The sequence below is a fragment of the Macaca thibetana genome, chromosome 1, assembly GCF_024542745.1.
Source record: "Macaca thibetana thibetana isolate TM-01 chromosome 1, ASM2454274v1, whole genome shotgun sequence".
Taxonomy (NCBI): domain Eukaryota; kingdom Metazoa; phylum Chordata; class Mammalia; order Primates; family Cercopithecidae; genus Macaca; species Macaca thibetana.
This window is the reverse complement of record NC_065578.1, coordinates 112,229,416-112,250,656: the sequence shown is the minus strand read 5'-3', so window position 1 is coordinate 112,250,656 and position 21,241 is coordinate 112,229,416. Positions and strand designations below refer to the sequence as shown.

The 21,241-nt window shown below is 39.5% G+C and overlaps 2 protein-coding genes across 4 annotated transcripts in view; both read left to right on the top strand.

Annotated features, from left to right (window-relative positions):
- ST7L (suppression of tumorigenicity 7 like) overlaps positions 1-21,241 on the top strand; it is an 843,199-nt gene that overhangs the window by 438,479 nt on the left and 383,479 nt on the right. The window lies entirely within an intron of this gene.
- The window catches only part of SLC16A1 (solute carrier family 16 member 1), a 43,593-nt gene that overhangs the window by 11,237 nt on the left and 11,115 nt on the right, over positions 1-21,241 (top strand). For all 3 annotated transcript variants that reach the window (XM_050747560.1, XM_050747556.1, XM_050747563.1), the window contains exon 2: positions 17,677-17,937. In XM_050747560.1, the coding sequence (XP_050603517.1) occupies positions 17,721-17,937 (217 nt within the window). In that variant the 5' untranslated portion in view covers positions 17,677-17,720. The remainder of the gene's footprint in view (positions 1-17,676; positions 17,938-21,241) is intronic.

Sequence of the window (21,241 nt, the reverse complement as noted above, 5' to 3'; positions counted from 1 at the left end):
CTGTAATCCCAGCACTTTGGGAGGCTGAGGCAGGCAGATCACGAGGTCAGGGGATGGAGACCATCCTGGCCAACATGGTGAAACCCCATCTCTACTAAAAATACAAAAATTAGCTGGTGACAGAGGGAGACTCTGTCTCAAAAAAAATTTTTTAAGTATCAAGGAAAAGAAAAATTGTAAGAATACATTTAACAGTGACTGATGTAATAAAGAATTGGTTCTGCTAACTTCTCTTAAAGCTTTGCCATATCCACAGAAGATATTTTCTAATCTCTGAATATCCTCATCTGCCTCCTTACCCTGTGAGTACACTTATCCTTTAGCCCCAATATTAAAGAGAACTAAAGTAACTGGATTTCATGATTTTTGTTTTAATTATGCTATTTTTTTTGCACTGTATTAAAGACTTACAGTATTTTAGCTTCTCTGTTGGGTAACTTTGAGAATTATTAGCCCAGGTGCCAAATTGGTTGGGAAAATACTCTTGAAGTCAGGGATTTGCTGTGAAAAGTAAAAATGAATTTGCTACTACTTTTGAGCAGCTGTCCAACTTTTACCCAATAATCTTATGGTTCAGACCTAAATAACCCACAGTGCTGTTGATACTGGAGAGTTAGTCACTTTTTTTCATCTGATATCAATTCGTTTGTGAACTTTTAATACAGGAAAAACATAGATATTGTTTATTGTGTATCTTAAAATAAACCTTACTATCATTGACTTGTAATGAGAATATTGGCAAACTTCGTTTTTCTTTGTTTTTTGGTTTTTGTTTTTTGGTTTTTTTGTTTTTGAAACTGACTCTCACTCTATTGCCCAGGCTGGAGTGCAGTGGCATGATCTCAGCCTACTGCAACCTCTGCCTCCTGAGTTCAAGTGATTCTCTGGCCTTAGCCTCCCAAGTAGCTAAGATTATAGTCACCTGCCACCACGCCCAGCTAAATTTTTTGTAGTTTTAATAGAGACAGGGTTTCACCATGTTGGCCAGGCTGGTCTCGAACTCCAGACCTCAAGTGATCTGCCTGCCTTGGCCTCCCAAAGTGCTGGAATTATAGGCGTGAGCCACCGTGCCCAGCTAACAGTAGGTAATGTTTTAAAGTATAATACATCCATAGACTAGAATACCATTCTTCAAAAACAGCATTGTGGAGCTAGACGCATCAAAAAATGTTTCCAGCCAGGCACAGTGGCTCATGCCTATAATCCCAGCACTTTGTGATGCTGAAGCAGGTGGCCTGAAGTCAGGAGTTTGAGACCACCGTGACCAACAGGGCGAAACCCTGTCCTTACTAAAAATACAAAAATTAGGCGGGCATGGTGGCAAGCACCTGTGATCCCAGCTATTTAGGAGGCTAAGGCAGGAGATTTGCTTGAACTCAGGAGGCAGAGGTTTCAGTGAGCCGAGATGGCGCTACTGCACTCCAGCCTGGGTGACAGAGTGAGACTCCCTGTCTCAAAAGGCCAGGTGCAGTGGCTCAGGCCTGTAATCCCAGCACTTTGGGAGGCCGAGATGGGCAGATCATTTGAGGTCAGGAGTTTGAGACCAGTGTAGCCGACACTGTGAAACCCATGTCTACTAAAAATACAAAAATTAGCCAGGTGTGGTAGTGCACAACTGTAATCCCAGCTACTCAGGGGTCTTAGGTAGGAGAATGACTTGAACCTGGGATGCAGGGATTGCAGTGAATCAAGACTGCACCACTTCACTCCAACCTCAGCGATAGAGCAAGACTTCATCAAAAAAAAAAAAAAAAGTTTCTGATATTAATGGAAAATGTCTCTTAAGCAGCATATACATACATACATACATATTCCAAATTTATGTTTATTCATATGCATGACTATCATAAAAGGAAGTCAGAATTTACATCAAAATATAAATAACTTTAAATGAGGATGGTAGAATGACAGGTAAATTTTATTTTCTATTCACACATTTTTTTTTTTGTATAACACACACGTATAACTTGTCATCTTTTAAAACAACTACTTTGTGGGGCTTTGTTTTTCGTTTTTTGAGACAGAGTTTCACTCTGTTGCCTAGGCTGGGGTCCAGTGGCCATGATCTTGGCTCATGCGGTTTTCGCCTCCGGGGCTCAAGTGATCCTTTCACCTTAGCCTCCCATGTAGCTGGGACCACAAGTGTGTGCCACCACTGCTGTCTAATGTTTTGTATTTTTTGTAGAGACAGGGTTTCGCCATGTTGCCAAGGCTGGTCTTGAACTCCTGGACTCAAGTGATCCTCCCTCCTCTGCCTCCCAAAGTGCTGGGATTACAGTTGTGAGCCACCATACCTGGCCATATTTTCTTCTACTATCAAGTAATACATGTTCATCGGAACAAGTCAGTCAACATAGTTGTATGGAAAGAGCATATTATCTCCCCTTCTCAACCTTCAGCAATGTGACATTTTAAGTATGCTCATTAGAACATATTTACTTAATTAATTTGTTTACCTATTTACTTTCTTCCCCAGAATCTAAGCTCCATGAGGGCAGGGCTTATGTCTGTCTCTTTTTCTCTTTCACTGCCTTTACTCCAGGCACTCAGATTTGTTGAATGAATGGCCAAAATGTTTGGTGTATATGTGTATATCCTGATACACTTTTTAAAATGATGATACAGTTGTACGATGTGTAATTTTTTTTTTTTTTTTTTTTTTGAGATGGAGTCTCGCTCTGTCGCCCAGACTGGAGTGCAGTGGCGTGATCTCAGCTCACTGCAAGCTCTGCCTTCCGGGTTTACGCCATTCTCCTGCCTCAGCCTCCCGAGTAGCTGGGACTACAGGCGCCCGCCACCTCGCCCGGCTAGTTTTTTGTATTTTTTTAGTAGAGACGGGGTTTCACTATGTTAGCCAGGATGGTCTCGATCTCCTGACCTCGTGATCCGCCCGTCTCGGCCTCCCAAAGTGCTGGGATTACAGGCGTGACCCACTGCGCCCGGCCAATATGATGTGTAATTTTTTAAATCTTAGTTTGCAATCTTTTTTTCTTTTTTTTTGAGATGGAGTCTCACACCGTCGTCCAGGCTAGAGTGCAGTGGTGCGATCTTGGCTGACCGCAACCTCCAACTCCTGGGTTCAAGTGATTCTCCTGCCTCAGCCTCCTGAGAAGCTGCGACTACAAGCGCCCACCACCATGCCCAGCTAATTTTTATATTTTTAGTAGAGACAAGGTTTCACCATATTGGCCAGGCTGGTCTCGAACTCCTGACTTCAGGTGATCCACCTGCCTGGTCTCGAACTCCTGACCTCAGGTGATCCACCCGCCTCAACCTCCCAAAGTGCTGGGATTACAGGCATGAGCCACTGCGCCCAGTCAGTTTGCAATTTTAATTGCAAAAACAATACGATGAAGTTTGATAATTTAGGACATTGGTATTTGATCTTCTTTAGCTGTTATCACCCTAAAATGTTGCCTTTCTACAAATCTTTCTTTGTTAGCCAACAAAGTATACCCCATTCTTCCTCACCGCTCACTGCAGCCTTCGCCTTCCGGGTTCAAGAGGTTCTCCTGAGTAGCTGGGACTCCAGGCACGCGCCACCATGCCCGGCTAATCTGTAGTGTTTTTAGTAGACACTGGAAAATTCCTGTTTTCAGTTTAAAACGAATGGGTCACTATCTTTTGAAAAAAGTTGTACTGATGTGAGTACTTATCCCAAAAGTAAGTGATCCATTTTATACCCCCCACCTTTATTATAGAATAGCCTCATTCTCCCTAAATAAAATCATGCTTATTTGGTTGAACAAATGATGTAAGTCATTTTCTTACAAGGAGAATTAAGAGTGTTTGCTACCAGATTCAGATTATTTAAACATAACGTTGGCTGAGATTGACAAAAGAAGATTAAAATAAGTAAATATACACACACAATTGTGTGCATATTGCATATATCACGCCTGTGTATATATATGTTCATTACCTTTAAGTTTGCATGTTAGTTTGCCCATTTACAAATATGTTCAGCTTCATCAGTTCTCTATACTACTTTAATCCTCCTCATATCTAAAACAAGTACTGTACGAGAGGATTAGGATTGGGGTCACAATAGTAGCATCTTAGGGTATTGTAGAGTATTAAAGTCAAGTCAAATTAATTGGAATTATATATCAACATATGCCCAGTAAAATGGAAATACAAGTGAAGATTGATTCTTATTCAGGCATATTGTATCTTAATGAAATTTAGTTGAAGTTGCAAATAGAAAGCCAACATTTTCCATTTATTTATTTTTCATTGAAATAGGTTGACTGGCTTTGTTCATGATATAGCAAAAGTAGCTCTTAATGCTGGTTAGCTGAAACATTGATTGCCAGGAAGCTGTCTAGGAAAACTTAAACCCATTTCACCTAACAAGCCAGAGATATTTATAATACATATTATTTGGTAGTTAAATCCCATTCTCTGGAAATTTCTTGAGGCTGGTTCTTTATGTCCACATGCCTTCATGTTACTTCAACTTTGTTTATGCCTTTTCAAAAAATTTCAGCATTGAAGCTTTGCTCAGCTGACTCTAGTTGGACTAATATTTAGCAAAGATTCTTCACCAAAAGTCATTTACAAGGTAGAAAAGTATCATACTGGCCTGACAAGGTGGCTAACACCTGTAATTACCAGCATTTTGTAATCCCAGCCTGTAATCCCAGCTACTTGGGGGACTGAGGCAGGAGAATTGCTGGAACCCAGAAGGTGGAGGTTGCAGTGAGCCAAGATCACGCCATTGCACTCTAGCCTGGGCAACCTGAGCGAAACTCCATCTCAAAAAAAAAAAGGGGGTCATACTTGAACTGCAGTGAACGGAGAGAGGTGTCAGAAAGTCTGGAAATTAAGGGATATTATTTATGCTGGAGAAACCCTCCTCTCAACCTCCTTCTGTCTTACTTTAGGTGGTGAAAGGGCCCTGAGATCTTACAAACACTCTCCATTTCATCACATCACAAATTTAGCACATGCTATATTTACTTGAAACAAAACAGGGCTTTTGTAGATCACAGTAGAGATGAGGACACTTACAAATGTTAGCTTTCATATGTTTTATGGTCCTGTAGGCTCCTGACAAGTGTGCATTGTAAGCTTTCTTGTTAGGAAAAACTTTGGACAAATTTCTTGTTTGGAGAATGCTCTCCAAGAATACTGTGGTATTTAGGACTACAAGAAAATGTGGGCCGGTCTCAGTGGCTCACGCCTGTAATCCCAGCACTTTGGGAGGCCAAGAGAGGTGGATCACCTGAGGTCGAGAGTTTGAGACCGGCCTGACCAACGTGGAGAAACCCCGTCTCTAATAAAAATACAAAATAAGCCGGGTGTGGTGGCGCATGCCTGTAATCCCAGCGACTCGGGAGGCTGAGGCAGGAGAATTGCTTGAACCCGGGAGGCAGAGGTTGTGGTGAGCTGAGATCGGACCATTGCACTCCAGCCTGGGTAATAAGAGCAAAACTCTGTCTCAAAAAAAAAAAAAGAAAAGAAAAGAAAATGGGAAGAGGTCTATAGGAGATAAACTTGATAAGCCAAAGAACTCTTTTTTTATACTACATCATTATTTATTCAACTTTTATTTTAGATTCTGGGGTATAAGTGCAGATTTTTTACAAAGGTATGCCATAATGGTAAGGTTTGGAGTACAACTGAACCCATCACCCAGGAAGTAAGCATAGAACCCAATAGGTTGTTTTTCAACCCTTTGCCCCTCTTCTCTTCTCCCCCATCTTGTATTTCCCAGTAACTGTTGTTCCCATCTTTATGTCCATGTGTACCCAATGTTTAGCTCACACTTATAAGTGAGAAAAGTATTTGGTTTATTGTGTTAGTTTGCTTAGGATAATGGCCACCATCTTCATCCATGTTGTTGCAAAGGACATGATTTTGTCCAAAGAACTCGTAAAAGAAAGTGAATTATTATTTCGTTCTATAATAGAATTATTGCATGTTCTTTTTTAACTGACTAAAAATAGTAAATTTGACATCCTTGATCAAAATTATTTTAATAAATGAGATGTATGTACGTAATTTTTATCAAAGTATAAAATATATATTATTTAAATAGAGCCTAAATGATGTACAGTGAAAAATAGTGTATTCTGCACCATCTCTGACCATCCTTTCCAGTATACACATAGATCAGCTTTTTTCTGTAATTAATACATCCCTGTTATACATCAGAATTTACTGAAAAAAACATGGTGCTGAAGAAAGCATTGTCTAACCTGATTCTGATTCAGTTGAATGCACCAAGATGATATGCAGTCTGAATAAACCATTAGGTATCAATTTAGTCACTTTTGCGATCAAATTGAATTAATGATTTTAAAAAACAGCCATTCTCAAAGTGTGGTTTTTTTTGGACCCTTCAAGGACCTCAAGACTCTCTCAAGATTGCAGTCTTTAGATTTCACTTATAACTAATCATCATGAAACTATCAGCCAGGCAGTGACCCACGCCTGTAGTCCTAGCACTTTGGGAGGCTGAGACCAGCGGATCACTTGAACCCAGCCCAGGAGTTCAAGACCAGCCTGAGAAACATGGCAAAACTTCATCTCTACTAAAAAAATACAAAAATTAGCCAGGCCTGGTGTTTCGTGCCTGTAATATCAGCTACTCATGAGGCTGAGGTGGGAGGATCACTTGAGCCCAGGAGCTACAGTGAGCCACTGCAGCACTGCACTCCAGCCTGGGTGACAGAACGAGACACTGTCTTTAAAAAAAAAATAAATAAATAAATCACTCATCAAATTTTGGTGTAGTATCAAAGAGGAATATCCTCAATTATCTGAAAATGCTATTAAAATACTCCCTTTTCCAAATACATTTCTGCTTAAGGTTGCCTTGGAACAAAAACTTTCCAGATTTGTTGTCTTTTTGGGCCGGGGGATGGGCAGGGGTGGGGAGTGGAGGGAGTATGAAGCTGAGTTTTTATTTAGAATGATGAAAGAAATAATACATAACTTATTTTAAAAAGCTGACAAATGCAGGGCACGGTGGCTAACGCCTGTAATCCCAACACTTTGGGAGGCTGAGGCGGGTGGATCACCTGAGGTCAGGAGTTCAAGACCAGCCTGGCCAACATGGTGAAACCCCTTCTCTACTAATAATACAAAAATTAGCCCGGCATGGTAGCACACCCTTGTAATCCCAGCTACTCAGGAGGCTGAAGCAGGAGAATCACTTGAACCCAGGAGGCAGAGGTTGCAGTGAGCCGAGATCACGCCATTGCACTCCAGCCTGGGCGACAAGAGCAGAACTCTGTCTCAAAAAACAAAAAAAGAAACAAAAAAGAACTGACAGATAACAATGAACAACAGAAAGCGAACTCAGAAAAAAATAAGATAAATTTATGAATCTCTGTACATATGTCTAATATTTTTCTCCCGTGATCTTGGGCTGCGCCTCCTGGAAATATGTTTGACATACAAAAAGCTATAGATATTTAATATATACAACTTGATGTATTTGGACATAAGTGTACAACTGTGAAACCATCACCATCAGTACCATAAATTTAATCACTTCCCAAAATTTCCTTCTGCTGCATTTGTTCTTGTTGGTGGTTTGTTTTGCTTTTTCCTGTTGTGTAAAGAGGACTTAACATAGGTCTACACTTTTAGCAAATTTTTAAGAATTCAATACAGTATTGTTAATTAATCATAGGCCCTATGTTATACAGTGTATCTCCAGAACAAACTTTTGTTGTATTATGGAAATTCTGTACCTTCTAATCAATACCTTCCCATTTCCCCTTCCTCCCAGGCCCTGGCAATCACCATTTTACTCTCTGCTTCTATGACTATTTTAGACTCCACATATAAGTGAGATCATTCAAAGTTTGTCTTTCTGGGTCTGGCTTATTACACTTAACAAATGTCCTCCAGGTCCATCTATGCTGTCGCAAGTAGCAGGATTTTTTTTTTTTTTTTTTTGGAGACAAGAGTTTCCCTCTTGTCCCCCAGGCTGGAGTGCAATGACACGATCTCCACTCACTACAACCTCTGCCTCCCAGGTTCAAGCAATTCTCCTGCCTCAGCCTCCTAAGTAGCTGGGATTACAGGTGTGTGCCACCATAACTGGCTAATTTTTGTTATTTTTAGTAGAAACAGGGTTTCACCATGTTGGGCAGACTGACCTCAGGTGATCCACCTGCCTTGGCCTCCCAAAGTGCTGGGATTACAGGCGTGAACCACCATGGCCGGCCAGATTTCTTTCTCTCTTAAGGCCAATAATACTCCATTATATGTATTTTCCACATTTTCTTAATCTGTTCCTCCTTAGATGGACATTTATGTTGCTTCCGTGTCTTGGCTATTGTGAAAAATGCTGCAAAGAACATGGGAGTGTGCAGGTAATCTCTTTGAGATCCAGATTTCAGTTCCTTTGGATACATACCCAAAGTATGACTGCTAGATCAAATGGTAATTGTATTTTTAATTTTTTGAAGAATCTTCATATTGTTTTCCATAACAACTACACCAGTTTATATTCCCTCCAACAGTGTACACGGGTTTCCTTTTCCCCACATCCTTACCTACTCTTGTTCTTTGGAGATCTGCTGTCTTAAAAAAGAAGTATGTTGGCCGGGCACGGTGGCTCACACCTGTAATCCCAGCACTTTGGGAGGCCGAGGCGGGTGGATCACGAGGTCAGGAGTTCGAGACCAGCCTGGCCAACATGGTAAAAACCCGTCTCTACTAAAAGTTTTTAAAAAAAAAACTGGGCATGGTGGCGTGTGCCTGTAATCCCAGCTACTGAGGACACTGAGGCAGTTTGAACCTGGGAGGCGGAGGTTGCAGTGAACCAAGATCACGCCATTGCACTCCAGCCTGGGCAACAGGGTGAGACTCCATCTCAAAAAAAAAAAAAAAAAAAAGAGAAATGCTTTCTATTTATTGGTAGAGTGGTCTATGTAAATAATTTAAAACTGGAAATTATTAACTAAAATATTGTTTTTTTAAGGGATTATAAATATGAATTAAAAGCAAGATCTAAAATCAATTATCATAAACAGAATTCTGAAAGATAGGCCTAAAATCCTTCTTTAAGCATTCTAGTTGGCAAGTTGTTAATTTCTCTTATAAGAATAATATATTTAACTTCTTGTAATGTGGATAGGATTTTCCCAGAATGATAGGGTAGGTAAAGAGAGTTGGAAGTTTGCAGAGCCAGGTTTACATTTTTTAAGATTCTTTATATGCAGTTTGATCAAAATTATGCATTTCATAATTGCTGAGTGTTTGGCTAGCCAGATCCAGTAGTTATATTCCTTCTTTGACTAGCACTTTCTGCTTGATTTTTTTCATTGTTTTGGTTTCCTCAATGTATTCGGTTTCCAAGTGGAAAAGAAATGAAAGTGAGGTTTCCTAGGCTTTGAATCTTGGAAGTTAACTTGGGACAGGTGGTTCTGTAAACCATGAAGCTGGATTAGGGCTACAGAGAGCAACAGGTTATCTACTTTAGCAGCAATAGCTTCAGGAAATCAGCCTTTCTGGATTTGAATGTTTCCATGTGAATTTGAAACCTAAAACTAGTTTATACTTAGTAACACATTATTTTAAGGTTATTGGTTTTGGATACTTTCTGCTTGTTTTAAATTCACAAACTGGTCATTGTCATTTTAGGAAAAGACAGTGGCTTTAAGTGTTGATGAGGAAAGTGTACATAACATCATAAATACTATTTTCAAGGCTTTTGAAGCTCTTCTCTTTGGGAGTGGGGCAAGGACATGGCAGGTATGGAGCACAACTTCGGCTTTCCAGATTAATTTACTAGCACAATTTATAAGAGTTTTGAGAAAAAAAAATCAGAAAATCTAGAAGGTGATTCTTATCACCGTCATTGCCAAGAAAAGTTAGGGTTATTGTTTTCTATCATCCTTTACAAGATGAATTGATGAATTTTTCTCATTACCCTATCACTTTGTTTTTTAGTCTCCCCATCACTCTTGGGCAATAATAGCTAAGCTGATAGGAAAGCTACTGTGCACATTGTAAGGATTAAAATCTTAAACTTTAGTCCCTTTTAGCCTCTGGGCTTTAGCATACAAAGAATGCATGTGCTCTGTTTTCTCAAGGGAACTCTGAGTACTCTGCAAGGGGGCCTGCTCTCATAATTTACTTTTTGAATGAGCCCTTCTGTTTATAGCTGAGATTTGCCAGTTTAAAAGGAAATAATATGCTTAGATAATATTAACTGACTTTTTGTTTTTTCAGTTATGTACCATCAGAATTTTTAAGTTAACAGGGATAGCCATTTGTCAGGTGGTGGCAGAATTGTGTTGAATCTGCGTCTGGTTTTTTGAAGTGTTCTGTTTTTCATAATGATTTTGCATACTCTTATTTCTTATACTTTCTTATTTCCTTTTAAATTTTTTTAAAGCTTCTTGAAGCTTTCAATCTAATTTTGGCACTATGGAATAAGGTATTAACTTGATGAGGCAAGCTTTAGTGACTAAAAATTGTAACTGCCTTAATTGGGACAAATCATAGCTGGCAGCTAAACTCAAGGTTTAATCACGTCCAGCACGTATTCGCTGTTCCAGTCAGAGCTTGATGTGTTAAACAGCCCTACTGTCTGTGTGTGGGTGTTCTATGTGTGTAAATATTCTGAGATGAATTAATCTTTTTAGTAGTTCTTTGAAAATTTTCAAGTGTTCTCTTTTTTCATACTTAGAAGAAGAAAAAACTCATAAAATCAACGCCTGCAGCTGTTTTATTTAACATCATTTTAGAATTTAGGCTGTTTCTGTTAGCAGAGCTGACCTGTTAAATAGCTTTTATTCATATTCATTCCAGTAGAAATTTTAGGAAACCTTAACTTGTAAATATTTTTATCTCACCCAAATCCTAGGTAGATGAAATGCCCTAGGACAAAGACCTTCAGTTTTTAAACTGGGTTATATTTTTGAGGGAATTATTCTGCACATCATCAGGTTGAGAGATAATCTTAGCTAAAAATTACCTCTTGAGAATGGATGCCTGATCTCTACTTTTTCTTTTCCAACTTGAATTATCCAAAAGCCTTTTACCCCCACTACAAAAGAGAAGTATCTCTTACTCATCCCATTTCTTATGGTGGTTCACTGTCCCAGGCAATAAAAATCTCAAAGGAAGGGAAAATTCCAGAATGCATAGTCCTAGAGAGAGTCCCATGATAGAAATCCAAAAAGGGGTTAGGTCAGAAATACTGGAGAATATTGAAAAATTATTTCATCTGCACAACAAACTCCTGCCTTCTCTCTTTTTTTTTTTTTTTTTTTTTTTTTTTTTGAGACAGAGGCTTGCTCTGTTGCCCAGACTGAGCAACCTCTGTCTCCCAGGTCAAGCAATTCTCCTGCCTCAGCCTCCCAAGTAGCTGGGATTATACAGGTACCCACCACCATGCCCTGCTAGTTTTTGTATTTTATTAGAGATGGGGTTTCACTGTTTTGACCAGGCTGGTCTCGAACTCCTGACCTCAAGTGATCCACCTGCCTCGGCCTCCCGAAGTGTTGGGATTATAGGCATGAGCAACTGCCCCTGGCCGCCTTCTCTGTTTTCTAAGTTAGGATTATTATTAGAAAAATGAGATAGTTATCACAGAGATGTGTATCAACACATTTATTTCGATTAAAATGAAGTTTGCTTTTGTTTAATAGAAATCTCTTACTTGATTGGTTTGAAAATGAGGACTGGCCAGCTATTTCCCATAAGTTACATCACCTTAATCTTTAGTGCCAAACACAGCTAAAGTACAGAAGAAACCATCCAGAATGAAGTTCAGAAAAACAAAGGAATGAATGATAATATGACAACATAGAAGGGAGAGTAAGAGAGTAGATAGCATGGGAAGGTCCAACCCATATCCAATTGGAGTCTCAGAAAAGTGAAAAGAGAATGGGGGAGAAGCAATATTTGAAGACATAGTAGGTGAGAATTTTTCAAAATTGTCAAGAAGACTGTTTTGTCAGTATGAATATTTGTTAGCTGTGTCATCTGTATTTTCTAAATAGTTGTCTTCTAAGATCTTTCTCTTTATCTTGCTTCCTCAAACTGAGGATTTATGTTGTTCCTCAAGTCTATAATATCCTTAGTCATTAATCCTTACTCATTTACCGAGACAGTTGCCTCTTCTCCACTCTTTATTCTCTTTTTCCAAAGTCCCATTAGATAAATGTCAGCTCCTCCTATTCTAAAACCTTTCTTTCATAGCTTCAGAATGAAACTCTCGCCTGAATTCTGACTAATCTCTTCAAACCTATTCTTAAGGTTTACTGACTCTGTATATAGCTATGTCCAGTCTTCTAGTTAACTTGTTATTAATTTCATTGACTTGACTTTCTTTTTTTTTTTTTTTTTTGAGACGGAGTCTTGCTCTGTCACGGCTGGAGTGCAGTGGTACAATCTCAGCTCACTGCAACCTCTGCCTCCCAGGTTCAAGCGACTCTCCTGCCTCAGCCTCCCAAGTAGCTGGAATTATAGGCACGTGCCACCAAGCCTGGCAAATTTTTGTATTTTTAGTAGAGATGGGGTTTCACCATTTTGGCCAGGCTGGTCTCAAACTCCTGACCTCAGGTGATCCACCCTCCTCGGCCTCCCAAAGTGCTGGGATTACAGGCAAGAGCCACCATGCCCAGCCAACTTTACTTTCCATTTCTTGTTCTATTTCAAATCAATTAATCTTCTTCAATGGATCTTTTTTAGAGAAAGACACAATTTTCTCTAATGTTTTAAATGCCTTGTTTTATGTCTTTAGTCATTTAAATATTCATATTTCTATGACTGTAGTTCCTGAGTGTCTAATCCGACTGTGTTGAATTGACATTGCATTTACTCACAGTTAATTGGTTCTTGATGTGCTCACAATTGTGAGCTTATATTTAGCAGGCCTTTGTTTGTGGGAAATCTTTGCTAGCAAAATCAAATATAATGTATCTCTGGAAGAAAAACAAAGATTTTCTACAGATAATCTCCTGCCAAGCATGAGCTCACACTGGCCTGAGTTGTGAATTCTCAGAAGAGTCTTCTGCACTCCTCTTGTCTCCTTTTGTTTATTCTCGTCTTTGTCTTCTTCCTCTTTCTTTTAACCATCCAGATAACCAAGACAAAGAAGTTCGCCTGCCCTCTCCTTTTGCTTCTGTATTGTCTCCCTGTGCCACAGAACAAATTTTATTCCCCTTGTCACTGTCCTTGAACTTTTTTTTTTTTCGGTTTTGATGAGCTTTATTGAGGTATAATTGACATAATAAAATTTACTAACTTGAATGTATACTTTGATGAGTAACTGTCACCATCATGATAATAAAGTATTTCCATTACCCTAAAAGTTATCCCCAAACCGCTTTGCAGTCTCCTCCCCCCAACCCCTGGTGGCCACTGATCTGTTTTCTATCCCTTATCTAAAATGCTTGGGATGAGATGTTTTGGATTTCAGATTTTTTCAGATTTTGGAATATTTGCAGTTACTTAAGCAGTTGAACATCCCTAATCCAAAAATCCAAAATTCAAAATTTTCCAATGAGCATTTTCTTTGAGCATCATGCTGGTGTTCAGAAAGTTTCAGATTTTGGTTTCATATTTTCAGATTACAGATGCCCAACCTGTGCTAGAATTTTGCCTTTTCTAGAATTTAATATAAATGTGACCATATAGAATACAATCTTCTGTCTAGCTTTTTTTGCTACTTAACAGAATGCTTTTACAATTCATCCATGTTATTGCATGCATCAGTAGTTCCTTTTTATTGCTGAGTAGTATTCTATTATATAGCTATGCCATTTTTTATCCATTCATGTGTTGATGGACACGGGGTTGTTTTCAGTTTTTGGCTATTATGCATCAAGCTGCTAGAGAATTTTCATATAAATCCTGGGTAATACCTGTAGCTGTAATGGCTGGCTCATATGTTAAATGTATCTATAACTTTATAAGGAACTGCCAAAATGTGTTCCAAGGGACTGTAACATCAGCAATGAGAGTTCCATTGGCTTCATATCCCCACAAAGTCGTGGAATTATCTATCTTATTTTTGTGATTTTAATTTGCATTTTTAAATAACCAACGATGTTCAGCAGCTTTACATGTGCTTGTTTATCATTCATGTATCTTTGGTGAAGCATCTGTTCAGATCTTTTGCTTTTTTTTAAGTTGGATGATTTGCCTTTTTGCTATCGTTGTGCAAGTTTTTTATGTTTTGGGTATGTCTTTTGTTGGGTATATTGTTTTGTATATATTTTGAATTCTAATTTTTAGACTTTTTTTTTTGAGACACAGTCTTGTTCTGTCGGCCATGCTGGAGTGCAGTGGCATCATCTCGGCTCACTGCAACCTCCACCTCCCAGGTTCAAGTGAGCAATTCTGTTGCCTCAGCCTCCCTAGTAGCTGAGACTACAGGCACGCACCACCACACCAAGCTAATTTTTGTATTTTTAATAGAAACGGAGTTTCACCATGTTGGCAAGGTTGATCTCAAACTCCTGACCTCGTGATCCGCCCGCCTCAGCCTCTCAAAGTGTTGGGATTACAGGCATGAGCCGCTGCACCTGGCCAACTTTTTTTTATAGTTGTTTCTTTATGTTCCTTCAGAAATCTTTGCCTGATTTAAATATTGATTATTTCAGTCCAAGAGGATAGGTTATCTATTTTAATTTCTCAGTATTATAATTTTTGGTGTACATATCTTATACATCTTTTGTGAGAATTATTTCTATATAGTTTACCATTTACAATAGCATTTAAAAATTTTTTCAAATTTGGATTGTTCATTGCTGGTATATAGAAATACAACTGGTTTCTGTTTATTGATGTTGTATTCTGAGACCTAGTCAAATTCACTTATTTGATGTTCTAAGGAACATCTCTTTAGAAAACTCTAAAGAAAAGGGTTTTCTTTATACACATCTGTCATCTGAATAAAAACAACTTTATTATTATTTATTTTTTAGAGACAAAGCTGTTTTTGTTTTGTTTTGTTTGAGACAGAGTCTCCCCCTGTCGCCCAGGCTGGAGTGCAATGGCGTGATCTCAGCTCACTGCAACCTCTGTCTGCTGAGTTCAAGTGATTCTCCTGCCTTAGCCTGCCGAGTAGCTGGCACATACCACCATGCCCGGCTAATTTTTTGTATCTTCAGTAGAGACGGGGTTTCACCATGTTGGCCGGGCTGGTTTTGGACTCCTTACCTCGTGATCCGCCCGCCTCAGCCTCCCAAAGTGCTGGGATTACAGGTGTGAGCCACCACGCTGGGCGAAAACAAGGTCTTGCTCTGGAGTGCAACAGCATGATCATAGATCACTGTAACCTCAAACTCCTGGGCTCAAGTGATCCTCCCACCTCAGCTTCCCAAGTAGCTAGGACTACGTATGTGCACCACCACACCCAATTTTTAAACAATTTATGTAGAGGTAGGGTCTCGGTATGTTGTCCAAGCTGTTCTTGAATTTTTGGCAAACAATTCTTCCACATTGGTCTTCCCAAAGTGTTGAGATAAGTGTGAGCCACTGCACCTGGCCTATTTTATTTCTTTTCCTTTCTTTATGCCTTTTGTTTCTTTTTCTTGCCTGCATGCACTGGCTAGAACCTATAGTAGAAATGGGGTTTCACCATATTGGTAAGGTTGGTCTCGCACTCCTGATCTCAGGTGATCCACCCACCTCTGCCTCCCAAAGTGCTGGGATTACAGGCGTAAGCCACTGCGCCTGGCCTAAAGCTACCATCTTTTGACATCATATGTATATTTCTGATTTTAACTGTATTGGCTAGCTGTTGTTTAGGAATTTCTTGTCATATAATGGAGAAAAATACCTTGAATCAAAGCTATTAGATAAAAGGAAACTTGTCTGAGATAGTTCCCCAGCCTGTTAAGTGAAAATTTTGGGTGTTTAGAATTATCTTATTTTTTTGTAAATTGCTACATATCCAGTGAGTCAGGCACCCACTCCTAGTACGTTAAGTCAGCCATAAATAAGAGAATGTGAAAAGAAAGTATGGAAAAATATGTTTTGGAAAAGGTAAAAAGCTTACAAAGGCTATATTAAAACCTATAGTGTCGGGGCTGGGCATGGTGGCTCACGGCTGTAATCCCAGCATTTTGGGAGGCCGAGGTGGGTGGATCACCTGGGGTCAGGAGTTCGAGACCAGCCTGGCCAACATGGCCAAACCCCGTCTCTACTAAAAATACAAAAATTAGCCAGAGGTGATGGCGTGTGCCTGTATTCCCAGCTACTTGGGAGGTTGAGGCAGGAGAACTGCCTGGGAGGCGGAGAGGTTGTAGTGAGCCAAGATCTCGCCATTGTACTCCAGCCTGGGCGACAGAGTGAGACTCTGTCTCAAAAAAACAAAACAAAACACACCTAAAGTGTTTGTAGGTTATATGTTATGTGAATTTTGCAAGCAGGCAAGTCAAATTGGGCATTTGGTTATCTATAATAATTTAAGGAATTATGATGTTAACTGATTTATTGAAAAGAGTTTATTTCAATTATGATTTCTTAAGTGGTGAGAAGCTATTTTCCTTTAAGCTACAAAAAATTATGGGTAATGCTATGACTCTAAAACTTTTTCTGATAATGTCTTTAAAAGAAGATAATGTCTATTGGATAAGTAACTTTAAAAAAATTCATTTACTCGAGAGCTAAGTATAAAGTTCTGAAGGAGAAAAACACCTTTTTTTTTTCTTTTACACAGTCAACAGTCAGCACATCACAAAACACTACTGTAACCAGATGTGTGGGGGTTTTTTCCCCCACATATACCAAGCAATTGTAGGAGACACCAACTGGGTGTCCTGTAATTCAATTCAATTTTGACTTCAACTACCTGGAGTTAGATCCCAGGTTAAGGGCTCAGTCGCACAAGACTGGGACCCTTACTTCACATGCCAATCATACATAAGTAGGTTGTAACCTGTACTTGTGACTGACCAGCTGTAAATCGGGCTACCACTACCCTCTCCTTGGGTTTGATTAATTGCTAGGAAGGCTCACAGAACTCAGGGAAACACTTTCGTTTGCCAGTTTATTATAAAGGATACTATAAAAGATACATATGAAAGCCAGATGAAGAAGTACATAGGGTGAAGTCTGGAAGGGTCCCCAAGTACAGGAGCCTCTTCCCCCGTGGAATTGGGGTATGCTATCCTCCCTGCACATGGATGCAATGACCAACCCAGAATCTCATCAGGTCTCTTGTTTCCCAATTTATTTATTTATTTGTTTATTGAGACAGGATCTTGCTCTGTCACCCAGGCTGCAGTGCAGTGGTACAATCACAGCTCACTGCAGCCACTACCTCCCAGGTTCAGGTGATCCTCCCACCTCAGCCTCCCAAGTAACTGGGACCACAGACACGCACCACCATGTCTGGCTAATTTTTTAATTTTTTTGTAAAGTTGGGGTCTACTTATGTTGCCCAGGTTGGTCTCAAACTCCTGGGTACAAGTGATCCTCCTGCCTCAGCCTCCTGAGTAGCTGGGACTATAGGCATGCTCCACCATACCCAGCTAATTTTTTTAAAATTTTCTTAGACAGACACAGGATCTGTGTTGCCCAGGCTGTCTTGAACTCCTGGCCTCAAATGATCCTCCTGCCTCAACCTCCCAAGTAGCTGGGATTACTAGTAGGCATGATCCACCACGTCTGGCTATATTTCTTATTTCACAAAAGAGTTTTATAGGTGTGCCTTATATTGACATACTATTTTAATTTTATATCTTTCAGATATTTGTATTTGACTTGCGTTTTGGAATTTATCTACACTTAAAATGCCACCAGCAGTTGGAGGTCCAGTTGGATACACCCCCCCAGATGGAGGCTGGGGCTGGGCAGTGGTAATTGGAGCTTTCATTTCCATCGGCTTCTCTTATGCATTTCCCAAATCTATTACTGTCTTCTTCAAAGAGATTGAAAGTATATTCCATGCCACCACCAGCGAAGTGTCATGGATATCCTCCATAATGTTGGCTGTCATGTATGGTGGAGGTAAGTACCTATTAAGGCCTGCTCTTTTAATTTTCATGAAGCAGCCAGAGTGTCTGTATTAGGTAACTTTAAAAAAAAAAGAAAAAGTCTTATTCAGTGAGATGTTTTGAAATGTTATTTCCTAAAGTTTGGTGTTTAGAGTCACATTTTTCATTCCTGATAACAATAGCAACTCTCGCTATAGTATTTGAAATACTATAGCATTTCAAAACGGAAATGAGAAAATCGTGAGGGACCTTGATTTGCTCCAACTGATGTATCATTGAGCTTAAAAGACTGTTATAAAAATGATGTATGCGCAACTGGTTTTTTTTTGTTGTTGATCCCTGCTAGACTCTTGAAATGTAAACATAAATATAGATTTTTAAAAATTGATGTTGGGAGAATTAAAATTAATCAGACTGGCCTAATGGCATGGTTCAAAGTCTCAGGTAAAATCTTTGTATGATGTTAGAATCAACTGAATAAAACCTCCTCCGTATTACTTGCGATGTTATGAGTCCTAAAAGCATGTCAGCTGTACCCTAAACTTAAATTTTACCACTTACTTCTCTTTTGTTTTCTTTGGCATATTGTAAAGGAAATGTAGGGAGTAAGTTGCTCACTTAACATCATCTAAAATACTGTTTCTAGCCAATGTAGTGATTCTAGGTTTCAACTATAAATAACTTAGCCTTAGGCTGCTGAAGTGGTGCCATATTCAACCAATATCTATCAAGTTCTATGAGTACATTCAGCACGGGGCTAGGTGTTGTGAGTGACAGAAAACACTGATCCCTTCCTTTGAGAAGTTTATAATCCTTTTGAGACAATAATATATGATCATGAAACAGGAATAAGCAGTTGAAATCATAATTTCATTAAGCCTATAATTAAATTGTACAGAAGAAACAGGTAACTGGCTGCCATGGAGAGAGAGAAACTGGGTGACTGGGAACAGGAGTAGGAAGACATGTTTCCACTGCTTATCTTTTTGTGCCTTTTACATTTTGAACATGGGCCTATTTTGTCTATCAAATTAAAGAACCTAAGTGCTAAATTGTAGTGTTTGCTTTTTTTGTAAGTTCAGAGAAATCGAAAGGGACTTTGGGCATTAGCTTCTGAGAGCCAATAATTTTGCAGGCTTTGAACTCCATTCGGCCAGGATTTTAATCAGGTTTTGACTATGTTGGCTTGAAGAAATTGGTATAAACATTACCCAGAGGTACTCCAGGTGTTCAGTGTGTTCTTAAGTTGACTACAAACCAGAAGTTTACATGTTGCAATTCTGTGCCACCAAAGAGCTAGAGAGCCACTTGTGTTTTGCATCAAAAGTAAGTGATGTCAGTTTTATTAATTGCACGTGACTCTCCTTTGGGAAAACAGTTCCTCCTTTGTCCTTACGCAATTAGTGGGATAACTAGCACATTTTTTTGAGTTTGTATTTAATAGGCCCATAAACCGTACGCCTTTCTATTTTTAATCATAGCTAATTAGGCCCATCCTTCCTGAAATAACACTAAAAGACAAAATGCCTATCATGAACCTTGTTGCAGAATTTTTACTAAATGGGTTGTTTCGTTTGGTTTGGTTTCTAAATAGTATATCCCCTAATAAATAGTTTTCATCACTTTTACAACTGTGATAATCCTTTAACTTGTTCACTTGGACCACAATGTGAACACTAATACGTTTTGAGATATGGTTGGTTTTGTTTTCTTTTTTAGTGCTTTGTGTCAGAGATATACAGTGATGGTTATTAAAGTATATTTTGTGGGGAGGAGATGTTACCTGCCTGCTTTTGGTTTGTTTTTCCTTTTTTTAAAACATGAAAGTATAAATTTACATATTTTAAGTTCCACAAGGGTCACCTTAACACTTGTGGTTTGGAATTTTAAATATTTCAAAAACTTTAACTTCTGCAGTATTAACTTCTACCTCACAAAGTCAGCAGTGTGGTGATACTGATCTTTGTTTTGTGGGATCTTTTTTCTTTTTTTTTTGACACAGGGTCTCAATGTATTGACCAGGCTGGAGTACAGTGGCATGATCATGTCTGCCTCAGCCTCCCCAGTAGCAGTTGGCCCTACTACTATGCTCAGCTAATTTTTTATTTTTGTTAAGTAGAGATGGGGTCTCACTCTATGGCCCAAGCTGGTCTTTTTTATTATTTATTTATTTATTTATTTTGAGACAGCGTTTCTCACTCTGTCACTCAGGCTGGAGTACAGTGGCACAATCACCACTAACTGTAGCCTCAGCCTCCCTGGGCTCAGGCGATCGATCCTCCCCCTTCACCCTGCCAAGTAGCTAAGACTACAGGCTTGCACCACCACGCTCGGCTAATTTTTGTATTTTTGTAGAGATGGGTTGTCGCAGTGTTGCCCAGGCTGGTCTTGAACTCCTAGGCTCAAACAATCTGCCCACCTTGGCCTCCCAAAGTGCTGGGATTACAGGCATGAGCCACCGTGCCTGGCCTGGTATTTATCTTTGTTATTCTGGCTGTACAAAGTCTTATGACTCTATATATATTTTGTTGTTGTTGTTGTTGTTTCGTTTTGTTTTGTTTTTGTTTTTGTTTTTTGGAGACAGAGTCTCACTCTGTTGACCAGGCTAGACTATAGTGGCGTGATCTCTGCTCACTGCAACTTCTGCCTCCTGGGTTCAAGCAATTCTCCTGCCTCAGCCTCCTGAGTAGCTGGGACTGCAGGCGTGTACCACTACGCCTGGCTAGTTTTTGTATTTTTAGTAGTGATGATGTTGACCAGGCTTGTCTCAGAATCTCCTGACCTCAGGTTATCCACCCACCTCAGCCTCCCAAAGTGCTGGGATTGCAGGTGTGAGCCACTGTGCCCGGTCTAAAAATATTTTATAAGTATTCTTTCAGTATGTAATTTTTTCATCTTACACAAGCTTTAAATTCAAATTATTTTATTTCTTTCTTTTCTTTTTGAGACAGAGTATTGCTCTTTTGCCCAGGCTGAGTACAATGGCACAATCTCTGCTCATTGCAACCTCTGCCGTCCGGGCTCAAGCAATCCACCCACCTCAGCTTCTGGAGTAGCTGGGACTACAGGTGTGTACCACCACACCTGGCAAACTTTTTTATTTTTGGTAGAGACAGGATTTCGCCTTGTTGCCCAGGCTGGTTTTGAACTCCTGGACTCAAGTGATCTGCCTGCCTTGGTCTCCCAAAGTTCTGGGTTTATAGATGTGAGCCCCCATTCTTGGCTCAAATTATTTTCAAATTAGCTGTGATCTAATTCATGAACTGATTATCTTAGTTTGCCCAGGCTGCTGTAACAAAGTATTGATCACAGTGGAG